The following is a 19,810-nucleotide window of genomic DNA, read 5'->3' as shown; positions in this document are numbered from 1 at the left end:
ACACTAAGTACATTCACACTGTTGTGCAACTGTCACCATCATCCATCTCCCAAATATTTCACCTTCTAAACTGAAACTCTGTCCGCATTAAACACTAGCTCCCCATTCACTTTTATGAAATGAATTTGTAAACAAAAATATATTTTTAAATTTTTTAATATGGGGCATTTATCTGTTTGTAATATTAATAAAATAATGGCAAGGTCATTAATGAGAAATGTCACTGTTGAAAAATGTTTCAGTTCCTTTTTTGCAAGCCTAAAGGACTAAATGTTCTTTACAAAATAAGAATCTAACTCTTGCTCTTAGGCATGAGTTTATCTTTAAACTATCTTATAATTTATCTTTCAATTATAGATTTATACTAAGAGTTTTTAAGTAATCATTTGGTTATAAAAATATAAAATTACATATCATGGTTTTGTTTGTTGGGAGGAATTAGGTGTTAAGTAATATTGGATTAAATATTTATTAGAAGATTTTAAATTGTCAGTCATGTCTTATTCCTGAATTTTATCTTTGTTTATAATGTGTTTATACTCATTAATATTATACAATTTGAAGTCTGTAATTGAGAAAAATAATAACTTTGGGGCAGTTTTAGGAACTTTAATACAAAAGTAGAGTGATAGTTTCTAGTGTATTTAGGGAAAGGGGATCATCTATACTATTTGATGTTTTTCTAAATTACCAATGAGCCCCAGAATTTTCCTCTGCTTTTGGTAAATAGTAAAGTGATTTTAATGGAAATGGAGGGATTTTTTTCTGACTTGCAGAGAAGGCAGACACCACTTTTACTATTCTTTATTGAATATCACACCTTTCTATTTTGCTTATTAGCACCATTATGAAGATTGCTATCATGATGATACTAATGTAATTAAAAGATAAGAAGAAAGGCAATAGAAATGTAATGCAAAACAATAATACTACTACGTTTAAAGATATATAATGCTGAAATTTATCATGAGATAAGGAATCAGTGCTATGCATGGTTTTTCATTATTACAATCAATTATTTAAATTAATAGTTTACTTGGCTAGGGAAAAAAAGCCCAAAAATTAATTAAAACTTGTAAAAATGCTGGTAATATCAGGTATGAATTATCCCTGGATTAGCCAAATATTATTTTATATGGTGTGCTAACATTTTTTAAGTGACAACATTTTGCATTACATTTTCATTAATAAATAGTTTTGAAATTCTAGGTATTAAGTTTCATATATAAACTAATCACATGACTGTATGGATCGTCCAGAGCTCTTTGAAGTAATCTGTGGCTTGGCAGGTGATGGAAATGTGACCTCTGATATCCACAAAACTCTTCCTTTTGGTTGTTCTTTGCCTGTACTGTTAGAATCAGCCAAACCTAGCATTTTACAAATTTTAATACAAATCATCCAAATGCACAATATTCTTTTTTTTTCAGACAGCAAACTATTGGAAATTTACTTCTGCCCTTAAAGAAAAATTTGGGACTAATAAATTCTGTTATACATGTGCTATTACAAAGAAAGAAGGTGGAAAAGGTACAATATGCTCCAGAAAATGATTACACCTTCAATGAAATACAAAGAATAGCTCCTCTGTTGGTTAGTAAGAAAACCATGCTTGAAACCCCTTGTAGTCATAAACGGCAAAAATACAACAAAAATCCCAATATGCACATATAGGTGTGTGTGTTCTTTCTGTTCTTCAAATTTCCTGTGATATTATACAACAGCAATATGGTATTTTAAAGTTAATCTATTGATAAAGTGTGAAGCATGTATCAATGATCAGTCGTTAAAGGTATCTGTTTAGTACAGTTTGAGGCAGCACAAAAGCAAGCAATAGTGGACATTTTCAGTCTTTTTTGCTTCTACAATTTGTCATGGATAGCCGTGTTTTCCTCCTAATCATGTTTTCTTTAATGTTACTTTTATTTAGGGTCAGGTATTTGAGAGTTTGGGTTTTTGGTTTATTTATGTGTTGGTTTTTCTTCTTCCAGTGACATACAACGTATTCCTAAAAGGCTTTTCAAGGAAACGGGAACTGTCAGTGGTAACAAGTCCCGTTGCTCAGACCTCCTAGATTATCCCCCGTCTCCACCTCCGCTTTTTTTCCCCGGGGGTCCCCGGGGGCTGCCTGGGTTCAAGTCTCACCATCTCTGTGATGGCAGCAGCCTCCCAAAGCCAGGTCCCCTGGGCTCCTGTCCTGACCTTCCTTCTGTCCTCCCCACTCCTGCCAGTGGCGTCTTCCTAAAGCAAAAATCTCACTGTGCCACTCTCCTGCTTAAAATCTTTAATTAGCTTTTTTTTTTTTAACATCTTTATTGGAGTATAATTACTTTACAATGGTGTGTTAGTTTCTGCTTTATAACAAAGTGAATCAGTTATACATATACATATGTTCCCATATCTCTTCCCTCTTGCGTCTCCCTCCCTCCCACCCTCCCTATCCTACCCCTCTAGGTGGTCACAAACCACCCAGCTGATCTCCCTGTGCTATGCGACTGCTTCCCACTAGCTATCTATTTTACATTTGGTAGTGTATGTATGTCCATGCCACTTTGTCACAGCTTACCCTTCCCCCTCCCCATATCCTCAGTCCATTCTCTAGTAGGTCTGTGTCTTTATTCCCGTCTTACCCCTAGGTTCTTCATGACCTTTTTTTTTTCTTAGATTCCATATATATGTGTTAGCATACTCAGCCATAAAAAGAAATGAAATTGAGTTATTTGTAGTGAGGTGGATGGACCTAGAGTCTGTCATACAGAGTGAAGTAAGTGAGAAAGAGAAAAACAAATACCATATGCTTTAATTGGCTTTAATTAGCTTCTCACCACCTTCATGGAGAAATCCAAATTTCTTAGAAAACTCTATAAGCTCCTTCATGACAAGGCCCAGGCCTGCGTCTCCAAATGGCATCACTTGTTCCTCATTTACCCTAGAAATGCATAATATTCTTAATCACAGAAGTTTAAAAAAAATCAGGAAGCTAATAGTTTGAATAAAATACAATTAAAATATGTTTATATTTTTCAGTCATAAGATTATCAACAATATGGCATTTATATTTTTATTTTGTCTTGTTTTTACATAGCATCTAAAATCATAGATGTATCAACATCATTTTTTTTTCTTTTTTTGCTGTACGTGGGCTTCTCACTGTTGTGGCCTCTCCCGTTGCGGAGCACAGGCTCCGGACGCACAGGCCCAGCGGCCATGGCTCACGGGCCCAGCCGCTCCACGGCATGTGGGATCTTCCCGGACCGGGGCACAAACCCGTGTCCCCTGCATCGGCAGGCGGACTCTCAACCACTGCGCCACCAGGGAAGCCCTATCAACATCATTTTAAACTTTAAAACTTTACACTAGTTTTTCTTATACTTTAACTTACTTTTAATAGCTTAATGTGTTACTATTTATTTCATCCTGCTGTAACATTTCTGTCTGATGAGGTCATAATTGATAATCCAAATTTTAATTTCAAGCAAGTTATAAATGAATACATATTTGATTACCTGAATTTTAGCTTGAATTGCAAATATATATGTAGTTTGCTTAAAGTTTAAGTACCTAAAAATCCCAGGTATTTTGATTGATATCGAAGTCATAAAGATGAACGATCCTAAGGAGCTCACAGTGCACTGTGAGAAATAGGCAAGAAGCAAACAACTATAGAAGGAGATATATGTTTGTAGCAGAGGCAGGAAATGCATGTTGTTGGAGCACAGAGTGAGAATATTTGAATCTTCATCAGATCATCATGAAATGATGTAAGTTAAGGGAAGGGTAACAAATCTTCTGTGGCTATACTACATTGTTCAGGATGGGTAGGCAGGTTTTTATTTGATTAGTTTTTATTTATTTTTTTATTTTTTTGGTTTTTATTTTGATGATAATGAATTAACTCTTATACACACATTCTTTGTTTTTTTTGTTTTGTTTTGTTTTGAACATCTTTATTGGAGTATAATTGCTTTACATTGTTGTGTTAGTTGCTGCTGTATAACGAAGTGAATCAGCTATACGTATACATGTATCTCCATATCCCCTCCCTTTTGTGTCTCCCTCCCTCGCCACTCTAGGTGGACACAAAGCACGGAGCTGATCTCCCTGTGCTATGCGGCTGCTTCCCCCTAGCTATCTGTTTTACATTTGATAGTGTATATATGTCCATGCCAGTCTCTCACTTCATCTCAGTTTACCCTTCCCCCTCCCCGTGTCAGCAGGTCCATTCTCTACACCTGCGTCTTTATTCCTGTCCTGCCCCTAGGTTCTTCAGACCCTATTTTTTTTTTAGATTCCATATGTATGTGTTAGCATATGGTATTTGTTTTTCTCTTTCTGACTTCACTCTGTATAACAGACTCTTTGACAGACAGGCCATGGGGGCATTGAGAATAGAAGAAAAAAATAGTCATTCTCTCAATGAGCCACCAATAGTGTCAGCTCAATTCTATTTTTCCTATTTCATCCTTTCTACACTGTGGCATGATGTTCCCTGCAAAGGATTCTTCGTCTCTTGGTAATCATACATTCCTTTTGATAGGAGGCTTTTTAACCTAGAAGGCCACAATGGCATTTCTTTTTAAATCACTAATCTTTCTTAAATATGTCCTTGGAATAGGGGAAATATGTGTTGAAATCGTAATAATCTTTACCAAAGTAACTCATGAGAAGGAGCAAGTGCATCATATTTATGAGCATGTTTGTTGCCTTAGCTATTACTCCAGAGTGTATTTTTGTGTATAGACTTAAGTAGAATACAGCAATCAAATTTGGAGCTAAAATTAGCAGAGATAATGTCAAGGAGGAAAAAGGTTTTTCATTTTTGATTATTAGGTGACTATGACATATATTACAAAGATCAACTCAGTTGCTCTTCTCAGAACTGAGAAGCTGTAGCTGTGAATTCTGCTTTTGAAGCATCTCTCTCCAGTGCTGTGCTATGCATTCAGTTATACCGCGTCCAAACAAATGATGCCTCTAACCATTCTGCAACCATTCTACAGTGTTTTCCTCGGACAGAATTAATGTGATTAGATTCTACAATGTTTAAAAGAAGGTAGATGAAATTGTTTCAGTTTATTTTCAAGGAATAATTTGAATTTACTCTCTCTCTAATATTCAGGTTCAAAACATTATTTGTGGCTGGAGAACGATGTGACGTGGAGACCCTGGAATGGTCCAAAAAGGTCTTCAGAGTACCTGTCCTAGACCATTGGTGGCAAACTGGTGAGCATTTTCCAAACACATACATAAATATTGCAGACATGCTCAGAGGCACTGCAAGGATAGGAGGAAATTCTGAATTATGACCATCAGGCACAAACTCAGAAATCAGGTGGTTCTGGTTTCGATAGAAATAAGCAATTCTTTGATTATCTTTTTGTTAAAAAGTCTCCTTAAATGGCATTGATGCTACCATTCTCTTGGTCCCTGGGTATAAAGCCCTGAAGACCACTTTTGCTTCTCATCCTCTTTGCTTCATATATCCAGTGAGTCACTAAATCTCAGATTTCCCTTTGGATTCATCCCATCTTCAGTACTCCCATTGCCTCTAGCTGCAGCAGCCACACTGTCATCTACCCTGATTTAAATGATCCTCATCACTCTGTGCTCCCTGCTTTCCTATAACCCTGCACACTGCTGCAGGAGTACTTCTTTAAAGCACTGTTTCTTTTATAGGATTTCCTGTGGTTCTCTGGCTCTTTTGTTATGATCAATCAAATCAAATCTCTTCTGCCTAGCACTCAACAGACAAATGTATTTTTCACCAAAACGCTTATCATTATATCTGTAATTTATTTATTTACTTATTTATTCTCTGTTTTCCTCCCACTAATTGATCCTTGGGAAACAGCTTGTCGTATTAAGTGGATAGAATAAAACTCTGGTACAGATAAAAAAAGACTTTCTGCTGCTTCTTTTGAGGAATGATTGTGTACATATGTGAAAGTAAGAAGTTTACCTGGAATCTGTTTTCCTTGTCACCGAATGTAGTGATTTTGTTGGCTTTTCCATTTGGCCCACTGAAAGCAGCTGTGAGTTATCAGAGCCTTTACAGACTTCCTATGTGTATATTTCAGTTCAGTCCTACTCAGTTCAACTAATTAGATCAACAATTGTATATTTGTATTTTCAGAATTTCCATCTTCTGAGCATTTTGGGCAGGGCATCAAATTTGGATTAAAAAATTAATAAAATTTCTAGCAAAAATTAGGTCTGATTTTAAAAATTCTAGCAAAAATTAGGTCTAATGTTAAGATCTAGAAGATCAAGTGAGAGACTAAAACTGAAGTTCAGTGTTTAATATTTTAGAACTCTTTGATTCTGATAAATTATACTTTTATATTTTCTTGGATATTGCTCTTTTGGAAAATGTGTTTTCTATATTCATTATAATATGAAACATAAAATGAATGATCAGAGCAGAATACATGTTCTTTAAATAAGATGCAAATCAGAAAGAAAGTTTCTGTTGTCTGTAATTTGATTTGCTAAGGGAGAAATTTCTTATCTAAATTCAGATTTGTAACTATTCGGGAAATAAAAAAAGGTAAGATTCAATTTGGAGAAAGAGCAGTGCTATGCGTAAAATACATAAAAAACAAGCAAAGAATTATTGCCTCTGCAAGGAAGAGTGTTTATAGACTTGATGAATCCCCTATTCATCCAGAAAGTTCTAACAGTTATTTTTCTGGGCATAAGGAGGAAAATATTTTATCACCTTTAAGATGGTTTTCCAAGGTGGTTTTCCTTTCCTGGTCAACATACAACTTGTTTCCAATACACAGTGACCTCACACAAGTGCTTGCAGAAGAGTTCTGTTCCCCACCCCTGGCTCTCTTAAAGGTGACTATGCTAAAGCTTGTTGAAGGCAACCAACACATTAATAAATAAAATTATGATTCCTTTACTTTTGCTTATTGCTATCGTTGCACATAATAGCCTGTGCAGATGTATGTAGTTAGTGCATCCAGCCTTACAAAAAAGCTCACTGAATCCTGAGAAACAAGCATAAGAGGTCTCTGGTGGGTACTGAGTTCCACATGAATTTGCAATTTTTCTTTGACGTATTGTTCAGAAGGAATTAGTAGACACATTATGTCAGTGTGCTTTGAATGGCTGCTCATTACTGTGGAAAACAGTGTATTTCTACTAATAATGACGGATTCTTTCCATCCCCCATATTTAATTTTACAGCATTTGATATTGTGTCCAACTAAAGTACACAAATACATACATAGGGATAGGTAGGTAGGTAGGTAGCTAGCTAGCTAGCTAGGTTAGTGGTTTTGTCCTTTATAAAAGAAATTTATCCTACGTGGTGCAGGTGTCTGCTACTAACAGAAAATTTAGTTAGAATCTTTATTTATTTGCATAGAAGAAATCAGTTCAGTATTTTCAAAGTTGTATGTTGTGGTAAATAATTGCAAAGTGATACTGAAGTTTAATACTTGCAGCTGTTCACCTTTCTTAAGGTGATATCAGATTAATGGGGGGAAAGGCAAGCACTTTATGGGTTATCATTAACTCTTAGAACAAAGAAAGAAAATTTTGATATTTCTAGCACGTTTATGAATTTCGTAATATTTTACGTATCAAATAGATGGTCATGCACTTCCCCAAGAGGTAGATCAGCAAAAACCTGATCACATTTGAAGGAAGATTAAGCTTTGCCCAAAGGAATATTTTTCTTTATTTAAAATTTCAAGTCATCTACAAGGTTGCTGTTCCTTGTTATTGACTTAGAAATTGATATTATTTTATACAATCACACACTTTTATGAGCCTTCCATGCAATGCATAATTTATGAATTTGCTCTCTGATTACATTAATATATGTGTACAAATGAGTTGTTAAGAAACTGTGATGTGTAATTTGGAATTAGTCAGGGGTATGTTAAGTAACTAAAATGTATGAGTGAAAGTTGATTAGTTCCTGTGACTTGGGCTATAAGAAGGCACTCTGCAGTCATTCCATTTATATTACAATGTTGTTTTTGTTACGCAAGTGAAATTTGTATTAGCAACAGCAGATTTCTAGTGACTAACATCCTCTTTTGATCTGTTAATATCAACACTCTTTGATGTCTGATTTAAATAATACCTAAGATTCTAAATTGAGAACTAATCTGTGGAAAATCCGAGAACAGATCAACTCCTTGTAAGGGCATTTTAATAAAGAATTGTCTCTGTTCAACACCACTGAAGCATTAACCCCTTGTTTTGGATTGTAATAATGTAAACATTTAATGCTCTCATGAAGGAAATTGGTCTTGCTAAGTTTATATAGGAGAGTTGTATATATTTGATTCATAATTCTGGGTAATAGACAAATTGTCATTTACTCAGATGCTTTATCTTCATAGTAATTTATCCATAAGATGATTGGAAGCATCTGGATTATTGACTGAATTTTTCATTTTTTTAAATAGGGGTTAAGAAATAGAGGTGCTACAATCATAATTTGAAAAGGGGAAATTAAGAGAATTGATAATTGTTCCCTTAAGATATGATAATTTGTGTACAAAGAAATAAACAGCCAGAACTTCATTACCCTCAGTTGTACAATCACCAGATAAAACACTGCACTGCTATAGATCATTTTTAGTACTAAGATGAGCTTTTCCAGAAATCAAACAGCACAAAGAAAGAACTGTCGTGCAGTGCATTGTGTCCTTTGCGAGAATTTTTTTTTCTTATTTAAGATGCCTATGAAGGAACTGTTTTCCTTTTGAGTGAATCACCTAGTACAAAAAAAAAAAAAAAAAATTAAACAACTAAGTACTAAAACCCAAAACATAGTAGACCTTATCCCTTTTTGAAGTTTCCTCCTTCCTTTTTCCCTTCCTTCTTTCCTTCCTGGCTTCTGGCCTTCCCTTCTCTTCCCTTTCTTTTTCCTTCCTTCTTTCTCTCTTTCCTTCCTGTTTACTATAAGATATGGCACTAATTTAGAAATGACTGCAGCAAATGTTATTAACATTAATGTAAAATTAATGTTATTTAATTTTACGTAGAAAACCTTTATTCTTTTACTTGCTATCAGTCACTTAAATAAAGATAACCACTGCAAAGTTAGAACACTCAAGTTCCACAGTAGCTTTTATAAGGGACAACTTGGTGAAGGGTTTAGATCGAAAGAATCAATGATTCTTTCCACCTGCTAGCAGAACAAATCTGTGTGGTTTCCATCAGAAGATACATAGAAACCTTATGTTAAAGTGTTTTAAGTGATGCCCCCCTCCCCGTAGTGATGAAGTAATTGAAATGAGGTAATGACCACCAACTTGAGTAGCACTGGGTGATTTTGTTGTTTGTTTTGTTTCCATCACTTTAATGGAGGAGTAAAATTCTTTGTAGAGTTTTTATAACCCCTAGGAGGGATTTCAGTGAGAAAATGGTAATCTAATGGATTGAGACATTGGTGGCCATTGATCTTACTTTATCTGCCTTGAGCCACCTTTGCTGAGTTCTTATATCTTGAAGTAATCACAACATTTCTCTCCCTGTTTGATCGAACTGCTGCAGTTTTAGTTGCAATTGCTAGTTCTGAAGTAACTATGTTCTATATATAGCCTAAATGCTCCTCCTTTGAGGAAGAATCTGATAATTCTGGATTTTACTAGAATGGACCCACAGGCTCCAGAAAACTTCAGTCATGCTGATTCTTAAATCAAAATCATTGATCCTAAAGGCACACACATCCTAATACCATAGTATTAAAATGTGTCAAGGCTACTTGACCTGATAATCCTTATTTTTGCGCTGTTTGGTAGGATATATTTCCTGAGGATAGATAACTGGGACAAGAGTTTTAACCCACAAAAATTGGTTAAGTTGACCAAATTCAGTCCTTATCCTTAGGTGTATCTGGAGAAGATCCATTAGCCCAGGATTTTTTAAAGGCAGCAATATCTTTTATTTACAAGAATCAAAACCACAAAATGGAATAATTCATTATAGTTTAATAACAGTTATCCTAACCAGAGATCTCTATGAGAAGTGATACAGGCTCAAATATAGTACTGTCTCATTCCTCCTGGGTAGACTAAATGTGATTTAAGACTTGATAGGTAGAGTGTCAAAGTTTAAGCCACATTTTTTTCTGGATCGTCCTCTTCCTTGGTTACCCTTGCATTTTCACACTTTCCACTTTCAGGCATCTGAACTGATATACTTACTGAAGAGGAATTTCCATCTGTCAGTGTGTAGTTCTGAGTTTAGTCTGTGACAGGGTATTCTCTTCATCCCTGGAATTCCACATTGGGAGTTTTATGACTCTTGTTATTTCTGCCTTTCTTTAAACCTTGTTACACCCATGTGCTAGTTTGTGACTTTCTTCCATCTTAAACATACCTAGCTTGTGCCCCATGCAAAATCCTGTATGTTTTCCTGCAAAATGGCTTCCTAGGGCTAAGGGATAAAAAGCTCTGTATGGCTGACAATACAGTGAGGAAAGTATCTTCTTGGTGACTATCTTGATGACTCTATCTTTAATTATTCAAAAATCTGTTCTCTGTGGTTTGGGTGCCAATAGCCACTAGCATACATTCCTTTGGTTGCAGATCTTGAAGTAAAATATTTCTATGTACAACCAAATGCTGCCTTTCTAGGTTTTACTTTTCAACTGTCATTCCCTGCTTTCTGGGTTTTACTTAATATTTTCTGAGCCCATCAAATTCGGGCTGTGGTGGTAGGGTTTGGTTAAAGTATAGGCCTGCATTTTCAAAGACGGTGGATTGAAGTAGACTTTTGAAATACACACTGTGGAACTCAGGGTTAGACTGGATAGGCAGTGCCATTGCCCCATGAACTGGCTTGTCCAGAATATACCCTATGATGCGTTCAAATAGCAGAATGTAAAGAGTCTTTAGAAATATGAATGAATCACTATTGTCTGATGAATTTTGTTTTTCCCAGCAGAGTGGTCAAAAATAAATTCATCTCTCTTTTTCATTCACGGGAAAGAAATTGTAGATAGTTTGGCATGAGAAGTTGTGATTGGGAAAAGCAGTCATATAGACACAGTGTCATGTCAGCAGTGTTCAGCTAGTAAGACTGTGAAAGTATTCATCTGGTGAGGGAGGAAAAATGTCTTGATGTCATCTTTGTTGCCTGGCAACAGCATTTTTTTTTCTCGTTTAGAGCAAGTCTTCGTTAGTTTAAAGTAGGTAATTGTTACTGACAATTTGAGAAGCAGGAGCTTAGAGGTAAGCTGTGTGAGTTTGATCTGTGGAAGGAATAATCTTTTGTCAAATGTTAGGCTTGGTGAGACTTTCTCTTTCTGAAATGAATAACTGTTTACAAATTATTAATCCATCTGAAAATGAATATCCCAAGTCACATAGCAGCCATTGAATCAGACATTTTCATCTTTACAGCATTATAATGTAGGAAGAACACCAAGTTGGTGGTGTTTTCAGATATGATTACTATACATGAAGTAGTTCAGATATGTATAATTGCTTTTTAGAATCCCTGTTTATGCTCATTATTATATTAGTGATAATTTTTGACAAGAGACTAAACACTAAGAAATTGATTAATAATATGAAGTTGGTTTGGTCTTTGAAATATCATTTAATTGTCCTACCCTTGCCAAGAATCTCATTTAATACACTCTAGAAAGGTGGAAATATGTCATGTTTTTGTAGATCTTTACGAGACGAAGATTTCCTAAACCCTCCCTTAACAAACCTTATTGTCTGGAAATTTGATTTTCCCTTGTTGCATGTAATTCTCTGCACTGTGGGCCCTTTGGCTCCATGAAGTAGTAGTTGCCAATTCCTCTTTTGCTGTCCGTTCTAATTAGAAAACAACAGGTGACTATTCTCCTTGGAAAAGCAATGTGGGTAGTAAAAAGTGATACTGAATCCCAATAAGACTGTTTAAATCCTGGTTTAGCCACTTACTCTGTAGCCGCTGGCAAGTCTCTAATCTAGTGCACATGTGTTTGCTCACAGGCTTGTAGAAACCTTGAAATGAAGTGAAATGTGTATGAACAATGCAGCAAGTTCCTGGCCTATAGTAACATTCAATAAACATTTTTCTTTTCCTTTCCTTTCCTTTCTGTGAATAATCTTTCATGAATATAAAGGCCATTTTTAGCATCCTGGTCTGTAGATAGTCCAGACTCAAGAAAACTTAGAACATAAGAGCTCAATTTATAAATGAAAATATTAATCATAGAGAATTTAATTTCCCAGTGTCAACTAGCTAGTTAACATTAGAACCAGAACTCTCATTGTTCTGTGTTGATCAGAGCCCTTTCTTCTTATGTTTTATCTTATGCTTTCATTAATACAGCATTCTTTATCTAATTCAACTACAGGTTATTTATGAGTTTCTCTTAAGGTTAGACTCAGTGTGCTGGTGAGAGAGTAGGATAAGACCAGTGTCTCTCAGGTTGAATTAATGGTTTGCTTCCAGTACCAAAAGGTAGGCTGCGTTGAATCAAGTATTTTAAAATGTAATTGTACCATCTCGTGAACACAAAAGATTAAATTGATTTTCTTTCACTGTTGTACATCTCACTGTTCCTACTTTCTTTCTGCTACCACCATGCAAGGTATTTATAGCTTACAGTATAGATTTAGAGGTGTAGACAATGGTTTCTTTACAAATTGCTTCTGTGCCCATCATGATGCTGTGATTAATATGACTCAAGGGCCCTGTGCCACTGAATCGATTTATTTCCAGGACTTCAGCTCTCTGCATGGGCCACCAACTTCTAAAATCCATACTGCTTAAATGTAGTGTTTCTAGAACCGCAGTGGGAGCACAATGGCAGATTTCCAGATGCAGCAGGAGCACCTATTTATAGAGCTGAACCTGCCATAATGTTCTTCCTCTTAGCCCTCACTCACATCTACTCCTCTTTCTGTGTTGTCTTTCATCTATAAGCCAAAACCCTGGGGGTTGTCCTGGATTTCTCCCTCTTGCCCTGTCCCTATATCCAAACCATCAGCAAGGCCTTTTGATTCTGAGTGTAACTCCAACTTGGTCTCATCTTCCACTGCCACTCACCTGCGTCAGACCACCAACATCTAACTGATTTCTTGCTCTGGGTTGGGATTCTCAGTTTAGTGCCACAGTTTGCAACTGAAGAACTTTTTCTAAAGTGCAAATCTGAACAAATCTCCTCTGCTACAACTCCCCGAGTCCCCCAGTGTTCCCGGAATAATATCCAAATTTCTTAACACTTCGCGATCTGCCTTTGCTCCCCCCTCTCATTTTGTTCCTTATTTCTCTTCTTTCACCCCTCGCCCATCCCCCACCCCAGCAGCCCTGCAAGCTTTGCTCTGGTAAATAACTTGCAGTCAGTCCTTGGTGGTCTAATGTCTCAACTTTGCACATAACTTCTATTTCTGTTAGGCGTGTCTTTCCATCTTTAACACTCTCTTCTCCCCAAAAGAAATGCATTACGTAGGTTGGATATGTTGAATAAATATTTGTTGAAGGACTGACCTTTGAATATCATTCTTGGAATAAGAAAAAGATTGTAACAGACTTGCAACAGTAACATACAGTTTTTTTCTCTTTCCTGAGTCCTCTATTTCTCTTGTTCTCTTGTTCATTTTGGGATTGCATTGTGTGATTTGCTACTTATTTTTTAAGAACACGGATCTTAATAATGGGAGTCAGAGCCTAAAATTATGTAAGTATGTGTTTACTAGTCAGAAAACATTTCCTGAGCACAAAATGTCAGGGAATAGGCTTTGGTCCTGCTGATACAAATGGTTCTCAAAGCACACAAGAAGAACCTGATTTCAACTGCAGGCTAGGAGAGTGTTTTCATATAATTACATGCACAATTCTTTTTTGAAAGATTTTGTAATATTCTTAATGTCAAGTGTTCCAAGTATCTGTTGCTATGTAAAAAATATTTACCCTAAAACCTAGTGGCTAAAAATAACCACCATATCTCATGATTTTATGGATCAAAGATATGAGTAGAGATCAGCTAGGGATTTTGTGCTCCAAGTACTGTTGATTGAGACAACACAGAGAGAATCGTGCGGTGAATGAGCTGCTCTGGAGGCTCCAAAGTGGCTTCACTCTCATGCCTGGGACTGCTGGAAGACTGGACTCAGCTAGGACTGTTGTCCAGAACGCGTGCAAGTGGCATTTTTAGCTTGGCGGACTCAGAGTAGTGGACCACCTTACGTGGCCCCTCACGGGTTCCTGAGACAGTGTTCTGAATCTCTTAAGGCCTGTGCCTATAAACTGACAAAACATCACTTTCACTCTTTTCTGTTACTCAAAGCCATCACAAGACAGTAGAAGAAGTATTAAACAAGTTGCACCCGCCTGTAATCCACGACTGTGGAGAGATTTCAAGGTTGTGGGTGTAGCCTTTGGACGCTTCAATGTAATTTCTCCTTTGCTCACCATTCAGAAATGGTGTTAAGAAATTCTGTTAATATTTTAATGTGTATCTTGCCAAGATGTATATTTTTGCCCAATGTATATTATTTATTAAAAAATTAAATCACATTGTGCATTTTACAACATTTAAACAATATTTTGTGAGAATTATTTCCTATCACTAGACATTTTCCTATGGTGTTTGGTTTTGCATTACTCCTTAATATGGAATAATTCCTATTTTTTTGGACAATCTTTTAAACTCTAGTATAAACAATACTGTGGTAAACATCCTTGATGCTTAATATTTGTGAGCTCTTACAAATATTTCCTTGTGTATATCCCTTAAAGTGGAACAACTGAGTTAGAGGCTATGCTCAACCTTTAAGAGTTTTTAGAAAAATTGCCATTTTTAAGGCTTTTTATAAGACTTGCCAACTCGCCTTTCAGAAATGCTGTATTGATTTGTAGAAACACTAACACTTATATAACAAAAGTGATTGTCTTTGGCTTGTGCGGGCAATCTGTCTCCCATCTACCACCTAACTGAGCTCTAGTCTTTCTGTCAATCTAGTGAATTGATTCTTGCTGTTCAGAAAGCCACAGGAATCTCTGTCGTTAACCAGCCATCCTAAAACAGCTCCCATCTGTCCATCATTTTCTCCCACGTCTCTCTCAAAGCCCCAAATTAAATAAACCTGATCATAAAACCTACATGGTGCTCAAATATTTAAGTAGATTCTATTTGCATTGTTGCGATTGGTAAACTTCTTTGTTTAAAGGTCCACGCTAGCTCACAACATCACTCAGACTAAAAACTTAAGGTTTTAAGAGGACTTTGAAGTAGTTTTACGTGAGCTGTCTCCTCACTACGTCTCTGACTTTATTTCCTGTTAATACTTTCCTCATTTGTTCTGCTTCAGTCCCAGTGGCTGCCTCACTGTTCCTCAAATACTCTAGGAATAAACCTACCTCGGTACCTTTGCACTTGCGGTTCCTTTCTCCTGGATTCTTTGTCCCTAGATATGTATAAGGCACACGTCCTCACTTCTTTCAAGTCTTTACTCAAATGTCACTTCTCAGGGAGTTTTTATCTGGCTACCCAGTTTAAAATTGCAATCCCTTCCCATCGCTTCTCATATCCTAGTCTCATATCCTATCTGTGCTTTCTTTATGTTCTTAGTGGTTATCACTCTTTGACATGCTGTATGTTAGACTTTTGAATGTTATTATTGCTTGTTTCCCCAATTAAAATGTGAGCTCCACAAAGGCAGGGATTTTGGTCACTTTTGTTTATTGCTCTATCCCCAGTTCTAATGACAGCACCTAGCACATAATAGCTGCTCAATAAATGTTTGCTAATAAGTGGTACGTACCACCATTACTTCCATTTGCAAGTATGAGAGACTGGACTCACTCCGTGTCACAAAGGTTTTTCTTCCTCTGCTGGGATGCAGTCTGGGTGAGCTCTATTTTCTTCTCTCCTCTGTATTCTACACGGGAACCTCATGAGTGGCACACTTATCTATGCCATTCTTCTGCTCTGAAAGAACTATGCGAACCAGGGCAAATGGTTTAAATTTTCTATGTTAGGCCTTAGTACTTCTCATCTGTTAAAATAATATTTCCTTTTCTCCCTATCAGCTTATAGTTGGATTAAATGCAATAATATAAACAAAAAGCACTTAGCACATGGTACATGGCATAACTCATGTTTGAAAAAATTATGTTTATTAGTTCTCTCTCCTTTTCTTCCTTTAGAATTTTTAAGGAAAATTCATTTAGGTAACAGCTCACGAATGCAATAAGGTGGAATGCGGCAGTAAAAACACTAAAATAATAATGAAATATCTGTATTAGCTTCTCATGCAGTGTGAATATAAAACATACCAAGGTAACTTATTCTTCACAGCCTTCAATTTCCTGCCATCTTCTTCCTGGTTGTCTCTTATCTAAGGAAATTATGCTGGTGAATTGCTGAGCATTGTCTTTCTAAGGTTGGACCTCTTTGGAAAGATTTCTCCAAATGAAGTGTCCAATTCTTTTCTTCAAAGAGAATGTTCTGGTTTGTTCAATGTAGCCCTTTCCCAGTCAAAATGTGACATCTGGATTTCCTGTCTGCTTAGATAACTGCTAGCCAGTTAATTATAGCCTGGGCGGTGTGAAGCAGATGTTTTTAGAACGTCTTTGAAATGGGGCTTTGGGAGTCCTTTGGAGCTTGATTAAGGACTGCAGCGTGCCTGGGGCTTTCCCTAACTGGAAGCCTGTTCTGCATGTGGACCTGCTGGGAAGCCAGGGTGGTTATACAGTCTGTGTGCATGAATGTGTGAGCATGCATCTGTGTGCCTGCGGTGCACATTGATCAGTTCTTGGGTCTTGGGACGTTCAGGGGTATAAAGAGAGAAAACCAAAGTCTCTGTAACAACCATTATGGTCTTTCTCAACCCACTTTTGTCCTAACTGTGGCTGCTTATTATACTTAGATTCCTAGGAACTGTCATTTTGTCTGACTGTATCCTTTGCATGTCACTACCAACAGTTCATTTTTAATGCTCTAAATGAATATCAAAATGAAGTCAATAAGTGCTCACTTTGGCAGCACATACGCTAAAATTGGAACGATATAGAGAAGATGAGCATGGCCCCTGCCCAAAACAAAGACAACAAGATGCTCAGATTATTAATGTTCAAAGTATAAACTTACATTATCTTCTTGAAGTAACTGAATGGATAATACTTTTCATTGCCCTTAAAATTCAGTCAAAATAATCATATAGAAAACTATGCTTTTCATAGTTCCTTTACAATCATAAACTACAACAAAACAGCTGAAGGTTAAAGGTTATGAGTATGTAATCACTATGAAAAGATGCTTAAGAATCTCAGGAAGGATGTATAGTGTCAACTTAGGCAGTAGATATTGACAGCACTTCAGTCTCTTGTGTCTTTATTTAAGAGTAGGTTTTATTCTCCCTTCCTTTTCCCACACTCCCTTCCTCCCCGTTTTCAGAAGAACAGAGTGCCCATGTCTTTTATAAGAATCCACACTGAGATGAGATGAAGCAGGGTGCAGTTACAGTTTCATTGTTGCAGGGTTTTTTTTTTCTTTTAAGCAGCAGATACTAGAACCATGGATAGGTATTAGAGCCACTGGAAGGTACATTTGTACGTTCTAGAGCTATGTGGTGACAAGGGCTGAGAGGCCTTATGGTGTTGAGAAGTGTCAAGAGTTTGTACTTCAGGTGATCAGAGTGCCCCTACTGAGCACCTGAACTTGACAAGATATGCTTTAAAAATAGAAGATTGACTTCAGAAGCTGCTTCTCACCACGGTGGGAGGCAGAGCGGCAGCATCTTGAAGGGGACATCTCTTTTCCTAATGTGTCTTAGTACCTTCTGTTTTTCTTGTCACCTTGTTATGTCTGAGTACCTTCCTTTAAGCACCTCACTCTGCAGGGTTGCTTCCTGTCATCACCACTGCTCTCATCTCACTGCTCTTGCAGGGTAGCTGAGATAAATACTCAGACGTTTTCCAAAGGGAAAAGGGAAAAATGCTGCTAAATTTCCAAACCTGTGGATTTCCTCCCATGCTTTGATTGTGCTGTAGGGAGAATGCTCATAGCTGATAGAATGCCATGGTCATAAAATGCCTCCCGATTTTTTGTCATGATATGAAAGTGTTTGAGAATTCTTTGTCAAACACCAGCAATGTCTTCTCCGGTTACTCGCTGCTTCTCCTCAGCGGTGACCGTCTGGCTTAGCACCTTAAGCACTGGACTGTCACTCAGGAACTGGGTTTTAAAGTTCGAGAGTTTATCTTCTGTTATTGATACCAGCTGAGCCGCCATCAAAACGTGAATACTAAACTGAACTACTCTGGAAGGTAAAGAACAGTAATAAATTCTTCCCATCATTCTAAAGTGATATAAACACATGATAAATCATGGTGGAAACCAGAATGGAAGAAATACATTCTGAGTCCTTAGGAAGATAGATGTTTTTAATATCTTGGATTACTTTGGATCTGAATGGCTTGGCAGTTAATCCCTTGGGTGTATGTAGGTGTACATTTATGTGTATAATATTAAGCCAGTAGTTCTGAAATTTTTACAGTCAATACCCTCTTATCTTACCCTCCATAGAGACAAATCTCATATTCAAAATATTCTGGTGACTCCAAACTTGTATTTGCCAATAATAACGAATGCATCCTTTTATAAAAAATTATCAGTTTCAGAACTTATGATTATTATGTAATAGCTGCTGTTATTCTGACTGTTACAACTTGAGACAGAGAAGACAAATTTAACATTTCTGTTAATCAATGAAGGCTAATTGTGAATAAGTCTCTGGTCTTGAGGAAATAATCAGCATAAGATAAATAGCTTCCTTCCTAGGTTTTGGGCCTTCAGAAGTCCAGGAGCAACAGATTTAAGAGAAATTTGATAAAGCATTGGTAAATTCAGTTTTAGATGCAAATGTAGTTCTTAAAAAATTAGAATATGATACTGTTCATATATTTTAAAAAATCTTCATGTTACCTGTTCCAGAGACTAAACTATAAATAACAGAAATATTTTGCTCATTGCTGTTATTTACCCTGATAAAATAGCTTTAGGTGAGTTAAAAGAAAGCATCTTTTCTAGAGATTTTTCAGTTTTTAACATGTTTTGTAAAACTATCACAGTCGTTTAATTCTCCATCCTTCATCCTGCTGATCCACAACTGAAAACACCAGAGAGGCCTTTCTTTTCTTTAAAAGAAGCACTACTATATATATTATTCTAAATTTGTGTCCTTAAATTTTTAAAATGTCAATATCATATCAATTACTGGATGTGTTTCATTTTTAAATAGTTCATTTGGACCATTTATCTATTCCTCATGCAGTGAAATTCTGTGGAGGGAGGGGGCAGTGCAGGCACTGAAGAAACATCATGATCTCAAGTTGAAATATTAAATTATAAATAATATTTATTTCTCCAGAGACTGGTTCCCCAATTACAGCATCATGCATTGGATTAGGTAATTCTAAAACACCTCCTCCAGGGCAAGCAGGAAAAAGTGTTCCAGGATACAATGGTGAGAAATTACCCTGATTACTTGAAATATGTAATGCTAATAAATTTGGTATTTTTCTGTATTTAGTGTGAATTATATTGCTTGAAACATACTAGGTGCTTAATAAGTATTTGAGTGAATGCCTTGTATTAAAAATGTCTAACTTTTTGTGATAACTTTTGTTATCAGCCAATTTGATCAAAAGTAAGATTGTAGACTTCTAAGGACATATTCTAAATGACTGTCATAATATAAGGCAAGTTAAGCATATGTACGCGAGATTAACACTTATGGAATACATGCTAGGTGCCAAGTACTTTGCATACATCTTTTCAACAAATGCTGAGGTATACTTAATTTACCGATATTATTCACATTTTAGAGATGAG

General features: G+C 36.4%; 1 protein-coding gene across 6 annotated transcripts in view; it reads left to right on the top strand.

The window, feature by feature from the left end:
- The window catches only part of ACSS3 (acyl-CoA synthetase short chain family member 3), a 143,833-nt gene that overhangs the window by 93,883 nt on the left and 30,140 nt on the right, over positions 1-19,810 (top strand). For all 6 annotated transcript variants that reach the window (XR_013830492.1, XM_079936886.1, XM_079936887.1 and 3 more), the window contains exons 9-10: positions 5,120-5,223; positions 19,347-19,442. Coding sequence is in view for 5 of the 6 variants with exons in the window: in XM_079936886.1 (XP_079793012.1) it covers positions 5,120-5,223; positions 19,347-19,442 (200 nt within the window). In the remaining variant the exon portion in view is untranslated. The remainder of the gene's footprint in view (positions 1-5,119; positions 5,224-19,346; positions 19,443-19,810) is intronic.

Source organism: Stenella coeruleoalba (genome assembly GCF_951394435.1).
Source record: "Stenella coeruleoalba genome assembly, chromosome: 11".
In the NCBI taxonomy this organism is placed as follows: Eukaryota; Metazoa; Chordata; class Mammalia; order Artiodactyla; family Delphinidae; genus Stenella; species Stenella coeruleoalba.
This window is presented reverse-complemented; position numbering and strand designations above follow the sequence as displayed.